Raw genomic sequence first — 18,075 nt, forward strand, 5'->3', positions numbered from 1 at the left:
TCTAAAAGTTCAAACTTTGAACTTCAAAGTGGGTCTCTGTCACAAACAAAAAGCTCGGGGGTTAAGCGTTACTAACTCAAGTACAGGGCAGCAGTCAGTTTCTCTTATTTTCTAGGATTGGTCTATGATACAAATAAAAATTTATAACCAATGAACTGATATCATAATAAAAGTGGTAAACAATCAGGTTCACAGGGGTGGTGGTTAATTCATCAAAGCCTTCCTGGTATCATGTCTTTTCTGTAGCACGGTAGCATAGGTTTTTCCTATTTTCTATAAGTATCTTACCCATGGTCTAATTTCGAGTTGCAGTTGCAACTCATTCTCATCGAATTATGATGAATTCATGTCTTCAATGTCTAATTGACAATCTCATTCCAAACATTTTCCTATATGTCAAGGATTGCACTTACATTACATTCTTCCATATTATACATAAATATAAATATAATGGATTAAACACGACATTTTTCGTAGTCATCTTTGCAATATAGAAATACACACACACATATATATAAATATATACTCATCAGGTTCGACAGATTGTGGGGGAGTGTCAAGGCCTTAGCCCAAGCCCAAACCTCAAAGACGTTGCCCCAGCCCAAGCCCAACACAAGTTCTGAAACTGATCATAGTTGGGTTCCAGACTTCTAGTAGAATAGCATCCAAAAAACAGTGATCACGGTGGGCTCGAATACTTGTGTACCACACACTACAACAAACACACCATGCATAAATATTTACATCAGTATGAAATGAAATGAAACTAATCGCAGTCCAGACATATGGCGTCGTCGGTCTTGAAATTCACTTCAAAAACTTGAGATGAGAGGTTAAAATAATCACCTCCACCCGCGCCACCCGGTCACCATTTAAATCCTCGCCTCTTTACCATCTCCCCAAGCCCCCACATGCAGGATTAACACACATAAGCCGGTAATCCTTGTCAGAAAATTCGTGGGGAGCTTGATATCCGATACTCTCCACAGCACCGACTGTCCTGAACAGGCGACGCTTGTTTACCTCTTCCACCAAAGAGCGGTGTAACAACTGGCTACGTACGTCCACCAGTGATCGGTTCCTTGTCAATCGGCGGTTATCCATTAACGTATTACCTGCAGGTTCATTTTTACCACAAGCTCTGCGAGACTCTGCTAGGACGCTAGGTTGTCTTTGTCGATTCATACCAATGAAGTGGCCCGTCCTCGGCTTCTCCTCGGGACAGAATCTCGTGGATTGGTGAGTCATTGCGGCCGGACAGTAGTACTGATCTCTTCTTCTTCTAGGACTTTGATTGAAATCATGTTCACTGCCGGAATTGTAGTTGAAGTTGGAGTACTTGCCCGAGCATACGGAGCTTTGAGAGCTCGCATCATCATCACCAAACAAGTCACCTGCATCAGCATTTATTGTTTCACCAATTAGCTTTGGAGTTTGAGCTTGGCTTTTCAGACAATTGTGACTTGTGATCAGCATAATATATATATATAGTTGAAACTAAAAACAATTAATGTTCCATTGAACAGATACAACTGAGCCTCGAAGTCCTAACTCCTTATTGCTTTTGTGCCCAAGTGTGTATATGTATCAGAGCACAGCATACCTTGGAGCCAATCGTAGCCATACGAGGAAGTGATCAATCCAGAGACAGAGAGTGAAGCCTGAGAAGAACACGAGGAGAATGAACACGAAGGATGGTAGGGCACATCGTCATCATCATCTTGATAGTTAAGAATTTGGTGAGGATGGTCATGGTGTTGAGATTCCTTCCAGTGTGGCACCAAAGCTGAGATCTCATCCTCTATTACCTCTGCAATCTCAAACGGTTCACGATCTGTAATCTCTAACTCTTTCACCATCTCGGTTGCCACATCGATCGGAGTATCACTTAGAATGTCAAATGGAAAATATATGTTCCTCACACAACCTGTAAGAAACAAAATAAATTCCTCACCGCTCAGAATTTCACCATCCAATCCAATCACCCTGTGTATAACTAAATCAATATAACTTTGTTCTCAGAACCCGTTGATAGATTCTCCTCTTACCATCTTTATCAGCGATCTGAACTTTAAGAAAGATGGTATCATCTTCAGGGTTCATCTTCCCTGTGATTGTCATGTCTGTAGTAGTGCTTATTGCTGGAGCAACTGGTTGTGGCACATATACTTGACTACTCTCCGGCGGAGGCACAACATCTTTTGCAACAGTAGGAGGGTTGGGAGTTGGCAACATCTCCTCAGTGTCAGATGCAAGGAAGGGATCAAGCAACAGTTCCTTGGCAGGGAGCCTCTTTACGGCGGTGTCCAAGCATTTCCCAATGAAGCGTTGCGCTTCCGAGTCGCGAATCCGATAGAACGCGGCTGGTAGCTTTCCCTATAACGTGACGTGACGTGACGTGAGTATATTAATTAATTATTCACGACAATTAAATATGTATTATAAATTATAATATAATGGAGCTTAATTAATTACCGACGTCACTTTCTTGTAGATTTGAGCTGGGTTGGAGCATTCGCTGTATGGGTACTCGGCGGTAAGCATCTCTAGCACACACATTCCAAAGGAGTATATGTCTACAAGCTCGTTGTATTCTTCTTCATATAGTTCTGGCGCCATGAACTCCGGGGTGCCTAACAACTCTCAAATCAAATTTAACTCAACTTAGTACTGGGGAATGGGGATACAAGTATTCACCACGCTATATATGGACTTTCACTTCAATTCTCCCAAATATAACCAATAACCTAGGCTAAATGAACCAGCCACGTTGGCCCGGTCTTAGGACTGAACCAGGATGGGAGATGGGAGATGAGAGATGATGATGATTACCTATAACACTGTGGGCCGCTTGAGACCCACGAAGAATAGCTGCTAACCCCAGGTCACCAATCTTGACTTGCCCTAGATGACCATTGACGAAGATATTATCACATTTGAGGTCCCTATGAATAACAGGAGGATCATGACCATGCAAGTACACAAGACCGTGTAGGATTTGGCGGGCCCAATTCTTCACGGCTCTTATGTCCACCCGCTTGTATCTCTGTCTATACCTGGATTAATTTAATTAACTCATCACAATCACAATGCCACGCCACAGTACATAACATACCTAATTCAGCAATAAGCACGTAAAAGTAAACAAGAAGATTTAAATTTAAGGAGAGAATAAGTTGACAAGTCTTACTCTCTGAGAGTGCCTGAAGTAAACATTTCGGTAATGAAGTTGAAGGTTCTGCGATCAATGTCGATCCATGAGCTGTAGAACCGGATAATTGAGTCGTGGTTGAGGGTGCTCAGGAGGTGTACTTCCGAGTACAGCCTTTCCAATTCCTCCGGTGACCGGAAGACGTCATTCAGCTTGGCTTGGTTCCACGCCACCTCCATACCAAGGACCTCATCAAATGCCTTATATACCGTCTTCATGGCTCCTCGCCCTAAAACTTCGTCGAACTGCAACACATAATGGAACCCAGGGAACGCTAATCGTCGTCACAATTTTAATTTGATAACCCAAATTATGGACAAAAGGCAGCAACAAAGATACAAAGATTTTCTCATGGATCACCAACACTACTACTATAATACTATACTATCAGTGGTGTCAATTTCGGAGCTGGGCTGGGCTGGGCTGGGCCGGGCCGGGCCGGGCCGGAAAATAAGTAAACTGAGATTTTCTTACAAATACAGGAGATTATGCGTATTAACTATTGTCCTTTTTGTGATTAGTGCCTCACTTGCGATGATAGCAAGCACTGTTCTAAAGAGGAAGAAGCATTGCTAAACTGCCCCTGACCTCTAACCAAAGGACATGACATAGGTACAGGCCAGGCCAGGCCCTAAGTGAGCCACGCAACAGCCCACGCCAGGCCATCGGATGTGAAAAAACCATCGTAGACAATCCACCTCATAAATCTAAAATTGTAGCCCCTCTTAGTCTAAACCGCATCATTCCCGTGGATTTAGCATCAATCCACGGTCAGGATTCAATCCAAATCTTAACTCCACCCTAGCGAATAGCGATAGGGGTGGACTGAGAACGGTTAAAACTTAAAACCCCAAAATCAAAACAAATTAATAACAATGTTGCTATGACGTCATTTAGCACTGTCCTTGAATACGAAGACTTAGTCCTTGGACACCCACCGTAGATTTAGTGCATCACGTGGGATCCAGTACCCAGTATCCATCCATTATGATTTTGGACACTGGCCCCACCAACAAATGATGTAACATATCCACAAATTTATTGATGTGTCACCAATATTCAAAACTTCAAATACTGATTTCACTAACACCTGTTAATAATATGGCATTTATTGATATTTATAACTTATTAATATACTCTGTAAGGTAAGAGAAGCGGATGGGATCGAATCCAATGGAATATACCTCACTCAGATGCAAATATTAAAAAAAAAAAGTTTCAGATACAAACTTTTATTCAAATTGAATTTAACATTGAATTTTTGGAAAAAAAAATCAGAACAACTTTGAAAAAATAAAGATAGATCTATAAATCGGATTGAATAAGATCCGATAGGGGTGGATCTAAATACGATCCTATCATAGATCGAATTTGGATCGCCCTCTTGCACAAAATGGTATAATTTGCAGCTAACATGTCAACCAGGCTGAGGTGAGTGAGTCATCTGTGCCAAAAGATGTCTGGCCCAGCCCACTGTTGGACGTAACAAGCCATTTCACTATTTCAGGCATTAACGTAAAATCTACATCCAGCCCAGCCCAACCCTTATTGTAGGCTAGTGACGGCTAACAGTTGGAGGGGGAGGTGGTGGGTGTTTAATCTGTTGACCATTCAACATGTTCTTGGATATGACCATGAGCCAAAAAATGGATGAGATCAAATGACTCACTTGGGGAGGCGTCACATCTAGGGCATTTTGGTCGTCAAGAATCAAGATCTATGGTTCTGTTAATCCAAGAGCCCCCAGAGATTCTTATCCAATCACTGTGCCGAGCCCCATGTTTTCCAACCCGAGCTTCAAAAGCTTATTAATGCTCATAAAATAAAGTTTACGTACAAATACAACAAAGAATTTTTGGAGGATTTTTCTTATACAAGGGTGAAGAGCAAATATAAATGAACTATCCTTCGAGCATCATACGACTTGCCTTTTCCTTCTTACAAAATTGTACAATGATGTGATGCTCATCTCCAAGTTACAATTAACTTATCAATTTAAATTAATAAAATTAAAACACCCATAAGGGTACAACCATTATACGATGGTTATATACCTATGCGGATTGTAGATTATGAGGAATTAAAACACTGATTGTTAAGAATTTCAGGAAACTTGGGGTCAGACCTTTAATCCTTGGTTAGTGGACGAAGAAGGGTTATTAGAAAACAAAATAAGCTGCTATCAAATAAAAATAAAAAAAAAAAAACAGAACAAAATGGTTACTGAAAACGTTTATTTAGAATTCATCAAAACATGAGATCAACCTTGTTATGAACGGTCTCCTTCATGAGCTATTCCTAAACTCCTAAATCTGCAAACAGAGTTGCTCAGACTCTTGCCCGTTTAGCTACTGGTGATCTTGTCACCCTGCTTGTATTTCTCCGCTCATCCAGGAGAAAATCTGTTTTTGTTAACCAGAATTGAGGAATGGAGAAATGGAATCAGCGCAAGGGATCTCTTTGAAGTGGAAAAAAAAGACTTGCAATTTAATTAGAGAAGAAATATTGAAGATTAGAAAAGTGGAATTTTGGTGATAAATAAAGTAGTAATAAGTCAGGAACATGTTCCTTTTCCATTATAAAGTCAGGATGGCTCTTAGGACGGCCTTAGTTTTAGCAATGACTTTCTTCTGTGTATGGAGGTTTGGAGATGATGAGTCGGCAAATTTTGGTTTACTAAGTTTTATGAATGGATTAATCAGTAGATTAGACAAGACTTGAAACCATCAGTTGTTCAGGATTTCTTAATTAGCTATGAACATCGAACCACAATAGAAATAAGATATCATTTGATCTAACTAACGTACGTCTTTATCTCTATACTTTGAGAAATGAATATTAAAGGTTAAGAACCGCAACAAACCTATATTTTAAATTATGGTGGACTTCTCGCAAGCAAGTTGCTGTTCATTTAACTAAGCCTGTTCCTTTCTCTTCTTTTTTCTCTCTTTTTTTTTGGGGGGGGTTTTTTCATATAAAATATAGCAAGGTAGGTAATCCATCTTTAGTCCTTGCCCTCATGATGCTTCATCAGAGTCAGAGATGCTCTCTCTCTCTCTCATGTAATACGAATACGAACTATATAATATAATATATAAATATACGTGTATATGAAAAAAAAAAAATCAGGGCGGAAAACTTACTCGTCCATACCGGCCGGTTGGATCAGTTTCGACGTACCCATAATCGACGGTGACTCCCTCAACACCGTCCCTGAGTAGCGGTTTGTACATGTTCTGCGCACTGTGAACGGAGTAGATCCTCGAAACCTCAAAACGACGAACAGACTCACCTTTTCCTTTTATTTCTAAGTATATGTATATAAATAGTAGTATTATTTGACTTTATCTGGGTAATGGTAACAAAGAAGAGTGGCTGCTAGATCCGAGGCTTTCCTTCGTGGTTTTCGTAAGAGAAGACACCAAAAAGGAGCCAGAATAGCCTGGAGTAGTCGATCCTGAGCATGATCCAAGCCATTTCCACAACTGCCGCACCTGAGAAGTCGTATTCTCTAGCAGACATTTGATTTATAAGATGGGGATAGACACGAAGAAAGATAGTTGACAGAAGGAATTAATGTGAGCCCAGAATAATGAATGAAAGAGAAAGAGAGAGGTGCGTGTGAGAGAGAGAGAAGGAAAACAAGATTATCTTTTTCTCCCTCTGCTTGACGAAGCTTCTAGCGAATCTTTTGTTATTGGAAGGAGAGCTGGAGGGAGAGTATTCTGTATTTCTGTTTGCTCGGGAGAGGGATACAGAAGAAGCTTAATTAGAAATTGGAGAAACTAGAGACGAGGCTGTGTGGGAGAGCAGGGCTTCTGAACTTGAAGAATCTGTGGCGACGCTTCGGTAGAACCATTTGTGGACGGAAGAGGAGGAATCCAACCGGAGATCACTTGTAGAGCGAAGTTCAATAAAAGAGAGTCGGTTTATACAGGGGGAGCAGACAGACAGACCGACCTAGGCCTAGAGGGCGTAGAGCGGCGACAGACGGAGAATCAAAAACGGAAGTAGGGAGATAGGAGACGATTCAAAAAGTTATGGAGAGAGGTGAGGGTGGGGGAGGCGTAGATAAAGGGAGAGAAAGTAATAGACGGAAGTGTGATGGTGGCCCCACATAACTGAGCTGGCGGCGCTAGTCGATATGCGTGGCGCGGTTCATCTGACAGTAGCCTTAACGGCGTTACTTCATTCGACCGTCACCGTCTCGACACTCACAGTCGACACCTAGCGCACACTTGAGTTGAACGGGAACCCTACTCAATACTCTAGTGCTCCACGCTCCACAGAACCCAGGCAGCCCTCCTGACTCAGTGGCAACGCTTGGCTAAGATAGATTTTTTTTTTGACTCTTGAGCCGAGCCGACCAACAACCCCTCCAAATAATTGCAGATTGGCAGTATTCTCAAAGTCAAACCCGATTACAAATTATTATCGCAACGCAACCATCCAAACTTACAAATTACAAAAACCCTTTGCTTTGCTTTCCTGGCCCGTTAGCTAAATACAATTTTCACCATTTGGCTGAAAAAAGAAAAAACATATTTTGACACGTAAAATTGCATAACCTTTGGAAAAAGCATTTCTGATGTGTATGGTGCACGCGTGACAATTATACATGTACTTCCTCGGTTTCTTCGTCCTTACCAACCGTGTGGATTATTGGATTAAAAAAAACAAAAAACTGTGTGGATTATGGTTTTAATGGGTTTCTCTTGGTATTTCATTAATGTTAATGATGAAATCCAAAAAGTTGTCTCAAGCTCAAGAGATGCGTGAAGTGAACCTTCATCATATATATTTGTTGGTAATTTTGGACCTCTTATAAAACTACTTGTAGAAATAACTTATAAAAGGTATTATAAATTATTAATAGAACAAAAATACATCATAAAAACGACTCATTATTTCTTCTTGCTTTATTCTGCTAAGAGCTAAATTTGAACTCAAAATCTTTATTACATGGCAGCCGGATAATTCCTTATTTTTTTAAGTTCAATATTAAAATCAAGCATTAAGGTATCGATACGATACTTCCGATAGGGGCGTACCGTATCCATATCAATGATCATGGGTACGGAATACACTATAATTGGATATGTATCTTATAAGTCATGTGTATCGGTACGATATGCCTCCGTATCGGGTCATACCGCACCGTATCGGTGGATATGGTCTGATACACACCAATATGGAGGTGTATCCATGTCTAATTTGACAAATTTGTACATTGAGTATTTTTGGATTGTTTTTCATCTTTAATACAAGTTCAAAAATAGTTTTATGAAAATTGAAATAAATAATTTAAGATTTAATTTTTTTCCAAAAAATTTAATAAAAACTAAAAATTATAAAAAAAATACATTTCATTGACCTTAGATGATTTATATATTTTATTTTACATATAGTTATATGTTAAAAATGAAAACATAGTTATTATTTGAAAAAATAGTTATTATATAAAAATACTAAATAAATAAATTTTCCCAACAAAATTAATGGAAAACAGAAAATTATAGTTACAAAAACTGAAACGAATAATTTAAGATTTAATTTTCCCAAAAAAAATTAATAAAAACTGAAAATTAAATATAATTTATTTTATCTATCTTAAATGATTTATTTATTTTATTTTGCAATTATGTGTAAAATAAAAACATTATATGTTAAAAATGAAGACATTTATTATTTAAAAAATAGTTGTTATTTAAATAAAATACTAAATTAATAAATATTCCCAAAAGTTAAGAAAAAATAAAAATTATAATTATAAAATTGAAAGTGTGAGAATTATTATACAGAGTTTGAATGTTCTAGAGTCCCGATATTGTTTATTGTAATATTTCTCTTCACATAACCTATTGGAGCATACATTTCTCATGTATTTATATCTTATTCATAGATAATTCAGCTTTTGGTTTAGTATGATTAATATATTTATGTGATTTGTATGCATTTCACTAGTGTATCCAAGTGTTTCTATATCTTCCGTTCGTACCCATGCGTTTTCAAAGTATATCCATATTCATATCCATATCCGACTTATCCAATACGATACCCAATACCGATTTATAAATATTAACCATTATATATAATTTTTCGTGCGAAAACCTTAATCTAGCTAAGACTGACAGACGCCTGGTGGAATAACAAATAAAGTTTTCGTGCATTGACATTGGTAAAGTTTCTGTTAACTGTACAGGTTCATGCGATTAATTAGTAGGTTCAGTCGAGCAAGCTTAATGGCTATTGGCTAAGCTCAAGCGTGGGTGAGAGTTCAAGTGGTTCTGACTTCTGAGGCTGAGCAACTTGGTCACGTTTTTAAGGCTCAGTTTGGAAGGAGTATAAATGCAAATATGTTTATCGTAAAACCTTATATTTTGTATGTATTTATACTATATGTATTTACATTTGTACTTTTTCCAAATTGAACCTAAGGGTTTTTTTTTCTGTTTTGCACCTATACTCCTGCTTGATTTCTCTCTCTCTCTTCCTGCCACCACCGTTGCAAGTCTCAACAACGACGTTCGATTTCCCTCTCCCTCTCCCTCTCCCTCTCCCTCTCCCTCTCCCTTTCCCTCCCTCTCTCTCTAGATCTCTCTCTCCCCTGTCTTCCCGCCATTGTTGCTGCAACTCTCAGCAGCGGTGTTTGATTTCCCTCCTCCCTCTCTCTCTCTCTATCTCTCTCTGTCTTCCCGCCACTGTTGCTGCAACTCTCAATAGTGGTGATTGATTTCCCTCTCCCTCTCCCTCTCTCCGTCTTTGTCTCTATCTCTGTCTCTCTGTCTCTGTCTCTTTGTCTTTGTCTCTGTCTCTATCTCTCTCTCCGTCTTCCCACCACCACCGCTGCAACTCTCAGTAGGGGCGTTCGATTTCCCTCCCCCCTCTCTCTCCCCTTTTCTTCCCGTAGTTGCAACAACCCTGTTTTAGTAGCGGCGTTCAAATGTACACCAAATTAATTATTAATTATTTTAATTATTATTAATTACTAAATACTTTAATAGTTTTATATTAATTTTCTAAATTATTAAATATTTTTAATTACTTCATAGATTTTATTATTATTTTAATTCTTAATAATTTATTTTTAATTTATAAATTTATATGTATTTTCCAATTTTAATAATTTTTTACTTTTATACTTTTGTTTATATCAATTGTTAATTGTTTTAATTTTTATTAATTATTAAATATTTTAATAATTTTAATTTAATAGTTTGATAATTATTAAATCTTTTTTCATTGCTTCATGGACTTTATTACTATTTTCATTATTATTTTAGCTCTTAACAATTTATTTTTAATTTATAAATTTATATGTATTTTTCAATTTTATTCTTATTTTTTATTTTTATAATTTACTCATATTTTCAATTTAATAAATTATTTTTTATGAAATAATGCAAATTGAACTCAAAATTACCAAATAGTATGTTTTAGTGGTGAAATAGTAAAATTAGGGAATTTCAGATGTTGAAGGGTTGATCCAACACAAACAAACTTATCTATTCAGAGCCTCTAAAAAGAGAAAAGTAGCTATGCCTCTTTTCAGATTTCAAATACTTTTAATATCTTTTTAACTTTTCAGATTTCAGATTTATCAAACGCCACCAAGTTGGATCGCATTAGAGTGGAAGGCAGGTGGTGAGCCACTTGATTCAATGAGCGATGGACGAAATGGAACTCATGGTTGGGTAGGTTGTTTGTATAATGCTTTCTACCAATGTTTTAAAAACCGACCCAGAATTGGAACTATTTTTGGCTAGGGACCAGATTTTGGGTAAAATGGAACCGGTTACCTAGACAGTTCTCGGGCCAAATAGTCTGACCGTCCTGAAAACACTGCTTTCTATTGCAGGGGACATTTTACCCGATCAAGTGGGGAGGTAAGTAGATCAACATTCTCTTTTCTTTCCTTTTTTTTTGAGTCAGATTAGATTTCAAAACCATTGCTCAAAGGCATGGTTTTGAAAACTGGTGGATAGTTGGTTCAGAAAACCAGGAATTGGAAAACCATTTTTGGCCAAAGACCATTGATTTGGTCAGCGACCCACTGACCTGGTCGTCAAACAATTGAACTATTGGCTCGAACAACAGTTTTTGGCTGTTATTTTAGTTTTATTTATTTTTTTTAAGTTAGAACGGGTTGTTCGTTCAAATTAGATGGTTGGACCGTTCCACCCGAGATTCGGTCCCTAGAACGGTTCCCTGTTCGATCTGGTTTTAAAAACCTTGCCCAAAGGTTCAAGTTCAACCGGTTCGCTTCAAGTGCCCCTAACCATAGAGCTAGGGGTGTCAATTGGATTGGATTTGGTCCAATCTGATCTAGTCCAATGTGAATGCATTACAGACGGGCCAAGTCCAATCCAATCCAATGAATATTTTGGACCATTTTGGACTGGTCCAATTCAATGTCTAGATTGTCGAATTTGTTTAAATTTATTTTAATTTAGATTGGCTTTAACCCAATACTGGTCCATTGACACCTATATTCTTATCTTCTATCAAACGAACTAGATATTGGCTCAATTCAATACAATCCAATATAAATTCATTATGGATGGACCAGATCCAATCTAATCCAATAAATACTTTGGACCATTAAGTCTGGACTGGTCCAACTCAATATGTCTTGTTGGTCTTCCAATTCGTCCAAATTGATTTTTGTTTGGATGGGGTCCAATCCAAAATTGGTCCATTGACACTCCTATAGAGAACCAATGCTGGTATTTGACGGAGATAAGACTCGCAAGAGTCTCGGATCTATATGTTATCTAGGAAGTCTTTTTGTTTTGTCATTTGTTTTTCTTTTGGATTAGGAATTTGTTTTTAGAAAGTTTTGGGGAGCAAGGAACTCCATCGTTTGTATATAAATATCATAAGGTATCAATGGGAAAGGACACCTTTGGCTTTCGAATTTTTTTCATGGTATCAGAGCCAATCAAAACCAAGACGCTCGCGAATCTGGCTCTCTCTTTCTCTATCCTGGTAGTCTGGAACTAACCAAGGAGCTTTGCTAAGTTCCTTCCTCTCTGTCTCCCTTTTTCTGTCGTCGACGAAACGAGAGTGAAGAGAAGCTTTTCGTTGCCTACGGCGATTTTGGCTACTGCGAGGGTCTTTGATTCCTGTCGTCGGCGACCTTTAGCATGAGAGTGAAGAGGAACTTCTTGATTTTGAACAAAAAGTCAGAATCATCGGAACTGCTGAAACAATAGTCTCATATCTCCTCTCACTAGAGCGGAGAAAGGAGATTGGAAGAAACAGGAAGATGAAACCGTTGGAATTGTCGGAACTACAAAGGTCGAAAGGGAGAAGGAAGTGTCACTGCTCCACCATTGCGTCAATCGTCGGGTGACGTCACTGTAGCTGTGGCATAGAGGAACCACAGACTGTCAGATAAGATTATAACTTAGCTGATGCAAAGGAGAGAGCACGATCAATCAACTGCCTTCTCAAGATCTTCCCAGCAGGAGATTTTGGAATGGTATTGATGAAAGCAACTCGGCGTATCTTCTTATATGAGGCCATCTGTTCAACTACATAATCCATTACTTCAGCTTCCTCAACGGTATGATTTCTCGAACCTCGCACGAGCACCCCGCCCACCGAACTTCTTGGGCTCGCAACGCCGAGGATCCGCAACAAGCAGTGTTCGATCGTACCTCACCAAAATGTCTTTGATCTCCTTCTTCGACTGTTTGTCTACGTACTTCTGGTAGTACACAACCAATGCCTTGGCGATGCTCTGTCGAATTGCATATATCTGCGAGGTGTGCCCACCACCTCTTACTCGGATTCGCATATCGACGTCGGAGAACCGGTGCCTACCGAGCAGAAGAATAGGCTCGAAAGCTTTATAACAGAGGATCTCCGACTCCACCAACTCGATCGGGCAACCGTTAATCTTGATCAGACCCCTCCCGCGCTTGTAGTGGGTAACGGCGACGACCGTCTTTTTTTCACCATGCCTGCCAACAACGACAAGAACGGTGAGAGCTCAAGTAAGTCTATTGGACCCTCTGATGGATGTGGCTGAGGTACGACCAAGGCTCATACTGCTCAGTCATCAGTAGGACGTGAGGTGGCTGCTAATGCAGTTGTGGATGATGAAGACAGGACCGGACTGAACGGGCTTAATGACGAGCAATGACAGACTCTTGTAAGCATGCTTAATGCTTACAAAACTAGGACTAATGAAAAGCTCTCTGGTAAGAATTACTTCACTGAATGGATTGTTGACTCTGGGGCGTCACATCACATGATAAGGAATTTAAATGTGCTCGTCGACACCTATGATGTTGCACCTTGTCCAGTTAGCTTACCCAACGGTGCAGTGCGCACACCGAGGCTGTGAAAAAAGGCATTGTTGAACTTGGAAATAATTTTAAATTGTTGCACGTATTATATGTCCCAAAACTCAATTGTAATTTATTGTCAATAGGTCGGTTACTTCGTGACATAGATTGTATTGTGACGTTTACAAATAAGTTGTGTGTGATACAGGACCGCATCTCGAGGACTCTGATTGGTGCGGGTGAACAGCTTGATAGGGTCTATGTCTTTAAGGGTGTGGTGTCGGTTCGTGCTTACAAGACAGATGGAATTGGATCATGTGATTTGTGGCATCGGAGATTGGGACACCCTTCTTATCAAACGGTTAGTTTGCTTCTTAATACCAATAATAGTAAGAACAAAACCTGTGATGTTTGTTTGAAGGCAAAGCAAACTAGAGATGTTTTTATTCAAAGCGGCAATAAAGTGACCGATTGTTTTGCTTTGATTCATTATGACTTATGGGGTGCTTATAGTACCTGCATCTTGCGGTGCTGTATATTTTTTGACAATTGTTGATGATTATTCTTGAGCGGTTTGGATTTATTTGCTACCTGAAAAAAGTAAAGTTGGTCAAACACTCAAAAATTTATGTGCAATGATTGAACAACAATTCAGTAAGAAGGTTAAGGTGGTAAGAAGTGATAATGGAACAGTGTTTAAATCCTTGAAATCATATTTTGATGGGTAAGGGATTTTATTCCAGACTTCCTGTGTTGGAACACCACAACAAAATGGTCATGTGGAGAGAAAGCATCATCATATCTTGAATGTGGCCAGAGCACTCAGGTTTCAAGCACATCTTCCGATCAATTTCTGGGGTGAGTGTGTTTTGACCGCAGGGTACTTGATTAACCGGACACCTTCGACCCTTCTTGGTGGTAAAACACCACATCTCAGAGTTTTTGGTTGCTTGTGTTTTTCGCATACTCGGGGCCATGACAAATTTGCCGCTAGGAGTAGGAAGTGTGTCTTTGTTAGGTATCCTTTTGGGAAAAAGGAATGGAAATTATACGATCTTGAGTCTGGGGATTACTTCGTCTCGTGAGACGTGGTGTTTAGTGAGGTCGAGTTTCCCTTTACCAGTCCGGAACATCAACCCTCAGTAACCAGTCCTCCCATAGCCAAAGAAAATGTTCCGTTGCCTTGGGCCACTCCTCCAGACATGGTATCTGAGTCACATCATATAGAAGTCAAGGGGAGCGACACGATCAATGAAGGACATCAAAATACGGGTAATGATGAGGAGGCAGGTCCTCTTGATGAGACAAGGAGCCATACAAGTTGCAGAAATAATGAAACTCTAGCTGCTTCTCAGCCCACCATGGAGTTATTAGGCCGCGGACATCGAGAAAAACGCCCCCCCCAAGCTATTTTCAAGACTTTGTCACACACTCTGCTCGTCGTTTAGACCCCTCCATTGTTTCTCCCGCATCATCTCAATCCTCAGGTACTCCTTTCCCATAACTCATTATGTGACGTATGATAATTTTTCTGTGAAACACAGACATTTCTTGGCAACTGTTACTGCAGGCCGAGAACCTACTCGTTTCTCTGAGGCAATGACTGATGCTCGATGGCATGAGGCTATGTGCCAAGAGATATAGGCTTTGGAAGACAATGGGACATGGACCTTGGAAGACCTCCCAACTGGAAAAAAGGCAATCGGGTGTAAATGGGTCTACAAAATCAAGTACAACTCTGATGGATCCATTGAAAGATTTAAAGCACGGTTGGTAGTCCTGGGCAACACTCAAGTTGAAAGTCTTGATTACAACGAGACATTTGCCCCTATGGCTAAAATGGTCACAGTTCAAACCTTCTTAGCAGTTGTTGCGGCCCAACATTGGGAACTGCATCAAATGGATGCCCACAATGCTTTTCTACACGGTGACCTCCATGAGGAGGTCTATATGAAACCTCCTCCAGGTTTTTCGGCCTCCGGGACGGGAAAGGTATGCAAAATCTGGAAATCTTTGTATGGTCTGCGGCAAGCCCCCCGGAACTGGTTTTCTAAGTGAGGTGCCGCCTTGAAAACTTTTGGGTTTGAATAGTCCTATTCTGATTATTCCTTATTTACATATCGCAAGAATGGGCTTGTCTTGCACGTCCTGGTTTATGTTGATGACTTAATCGTTGGTGGGAATAACCCAGAGTTCATACACAAATTTAAACAGTATATGAACCGGTGTTTTCACATGAAGGACTTGGGTGTTCTTAAATATTTTTTGGTCATCGAAGTGACTCGCAGATCATCGGGGATATTTCTTTGCCAAAGATAATATGCACTTGATATTATTACAGAAACTGACTTATTGGGGTCCATACTTGCTCCCTTTCCTATTACTCAGAATCATAAACTTGCCCTTGCTGACGGAGCACTCCTGGATGACCCCGAACGACATCGACGTCTTGTGGGCCGATTGATTTATTTAACCATTACATGACCGGAGCTTAGTTATTGTATCCATGTCCTAGCCCAATTTATGCAGTGTCCTCGTGTTGATCATTGGGATGCGGCATTACGTGTGGTTCGTTATCTGAAAGGATGTCCTGGTCAAGGAATATTTTTGCGCTCTGATAGTGATCTGCAATTGTATGCTTATTGTGATTCTGATTGGGCAAGTTGTCCTCTAACTCGTCGGTCTCTTACTGGGTATTTTGTCATGTTAGGACATTCCCCCATCTCCTGGAAGACTAAGAAACAACATACTGTCTCCCATTCCTCTGCCGAGGCTGAATACCGATCAATGGCCACTATCAGTTGTGAGTTGAAGTGGCTAAAAGGTTTGCTATCGTCTTTGGGTATATCTCATCCTCAGCCTATTCGCTTGCTTTGTGATAATCAAGCTGCTCTACACATTGCTACGAACCCTGTTTTCCATGAGCGAACCAAACATATTGAAGTTGATTGTCATTTCATTCGCAATGAGCTCCTAGCCGGCACTATTGCACCTACTTATGTACGAACCGGTGAACAACTTGCCGACATTTTCACCAAGGCTCTCAGACAAAGACAGTTTGACTCTTTCCTTCCCAAGTTGGGCATTCGCAATCCTCATGCACCACCTTGAGGGGGAGTATTGAACGGAGATAAGATTCGCAAGAGTCCCGGATCTGTATGTTACCTAGGAAGTCTTTTTGTTTTGTCATTTGTTTTTCTTTTGGATTAGGAATTTGTTTTTAGAAAGTTTTGGAGAGAAAGGAACTCCATCGTTTGTATATAAATATCATAAGGTATCAATGGGAAAGGACACCTTTGGCTTCCGAATTTTTTTCAGCTGGCCTTAGCAAGTCAGCAGTCGAAGTAGATTTGCATTGTGTCTTAAGATGCACTTGGAATTCCTTATTTTAAGGGCTTATATCCTTTTTGTAATGAAAATGGGGACGGGTTCTAGTAGGCACAACATAAGTAAGCACATTAAATGAGCACTTGATAAATATTTTGACAATTGTCAAAAGTGGGTTTTAATCTTTTTCAAGGGTGGGCTGAGGGTATTTTAAGAAACATGTGTCAAAAAAGTTTTCAAGTACTAATTAAACGTGCTTACAAAGTTGTACTTACCCTGATGTAAACCGGTTAAAATCATAAAATGCACCTATGAATATTGAGTTTTAACCGAAAAAAAAATAGATAAATCCTTAAAGAAGGAATGCCAAATGCAGCCTTAAAACCCCTGGTTGGTTTCTCACCACGCAGCTCAAGGAAGCTGCAAGTGACTGAGGATCGAAAGCTGTTACAACACCTCAAGGGGCTTTCCACCCGACGACTGCAAATGAGGCCTGCTATATAGGGCTATCATTTTGCTGCTCGCTCTGAAGGGGAAAAAGCTCTTGGAGAGTTGGAGTAGGTTCAAAACAGAAAAAAAAAACCCTTAGGTTCAACAATGGCGGGAAGACAGGGGAGAGAGAGGGAGGGAAAGGGAGAGGGAGAAGGAAATCGAACGTCGTTGTTGAGACTTGCAACGGTGGTGGTAGGAAGAGAGAGAGAGAAATCAAGCATCTAAGAACAGAAATGAGTTTTCCATCGCCGACAACTATAGGTTTCTTCAAGTTCTCCATCGCCATCTCCCTTCGAGTTCTCTGTTTCTCTCCCTCTATTGTCACAGTTGTTGGTGCAGCAAAAATGTGATAGGAAATGAGTCACCAATCGTCATCAGAAAAACCGAATATAGATCGCCTGACGACCGTTGATCGTTGGAATATAGATCACCAGAAGAATGGAAACCTAGATCATGAAGAGATTTGTCCATTGCTTCGATTTGGAGCTCGAGTGAGAAGAAATTTGGGTTTAAAAAGGGGTGTCTATTCGAATATTATCAGGGGCATTTTAGACTTTTGAACACATATGAAACGCGTCTGAGCGCATTTAGTGATAGCATGCGGTCTAAACATTTCAATTCTGAAATACAAATTCAGATCAACTTTCTAAAAAGTAATGTTTTTAGACTTCAGAACTCTTATCAAATGCTACCTTACTTGACTTTGTACACTTCTATCTATGGAGGACTACCCGTGGCTGAGTCCTTCTC

General features: G+C 39.8%; 2 protein-coding genes across 5 annotated transcripts; both read right to left on the bottom strand.

The window, feature by feature from the left end:
• Positions 1-482: 482 nt before the first annotated feature.
• LOC104593787 (putative serine/threonine-protein kinase WNK4) lies at positions 483-7,269 on the bottom strand. Of its 4 annotated transcripts, none has more exons than XM_010253790.3 (8): positions 6,355-7,269; positions 3,191-3,456; positions 2,833-3,056; positions 2,476-2,633; positions 2,049-2,376; positions 1,604-1,927; positions 847-1,394; positions 483-712 (listed from the first exon to the last, which is right to left on the bottom strand). In XM_010253790.3, the coding sequence occupies exons 1-7, from the start codon at positions 6,442-6,444 to the stop codon at positions 889-891; spliced, it is 1,896 nt and encodes a 631-aa protein (XP_010252092.1). In that variant the 5' UTR covers positions 6,445-7,269; the 3' UTR covers positions 483-712; positions 847-888. The 4 variants fall into 4 exon arrangements, with proteins under 4 accessions (XP_010252092.1, XP_088744172.1, XP_010252091.1 ...); XM_088888046.1 differs by having other exon boundaries at positions 2,476-2,642; positions 6,355-7,253; XM_010253789.3 differs by having other exon boundaries at positions 483-1,394.
• A 5,504-nt stretch (positions 7,270-12,773) lies between these two features.
• LOC104593990 (small ribosomal subunit protein uS9-like) lies at positions 12,774-13,278 on the bottom strand. Its single transcript, XM_010254113.1, has 2 exons — positions 13,268-13,278; positions 12,774-13,179 (listed from the first exon to the last, which is right to left on the bottom strand). The coding sequence occupies exons 1-2, from the start codon at positions 13,276-13,278 to the stop codon at positions 12,774-12,776; spliced, it is 417 nt and encodes a 138-aa protein (XP_010252415.1).
• Positions 13,279-18,075: the final 4,797 nt, after the last annotated feature.

This window comes from Nelumbo nucifera, chromosome 5 (genome assembly GCF_055504915.1).
Source record: "Nelumbo nucifera cultivar China Antique chromosome 5, China Antique-T2T, whole genome shotgun sequence".
NCBI classification, from domain to species: Eukaryota; Viridiplantae; Streptophyta; class Magnoliopsida; order Proteales; family Nelumbonaceae; genus Nelumbo; species Nelumbo nucifera.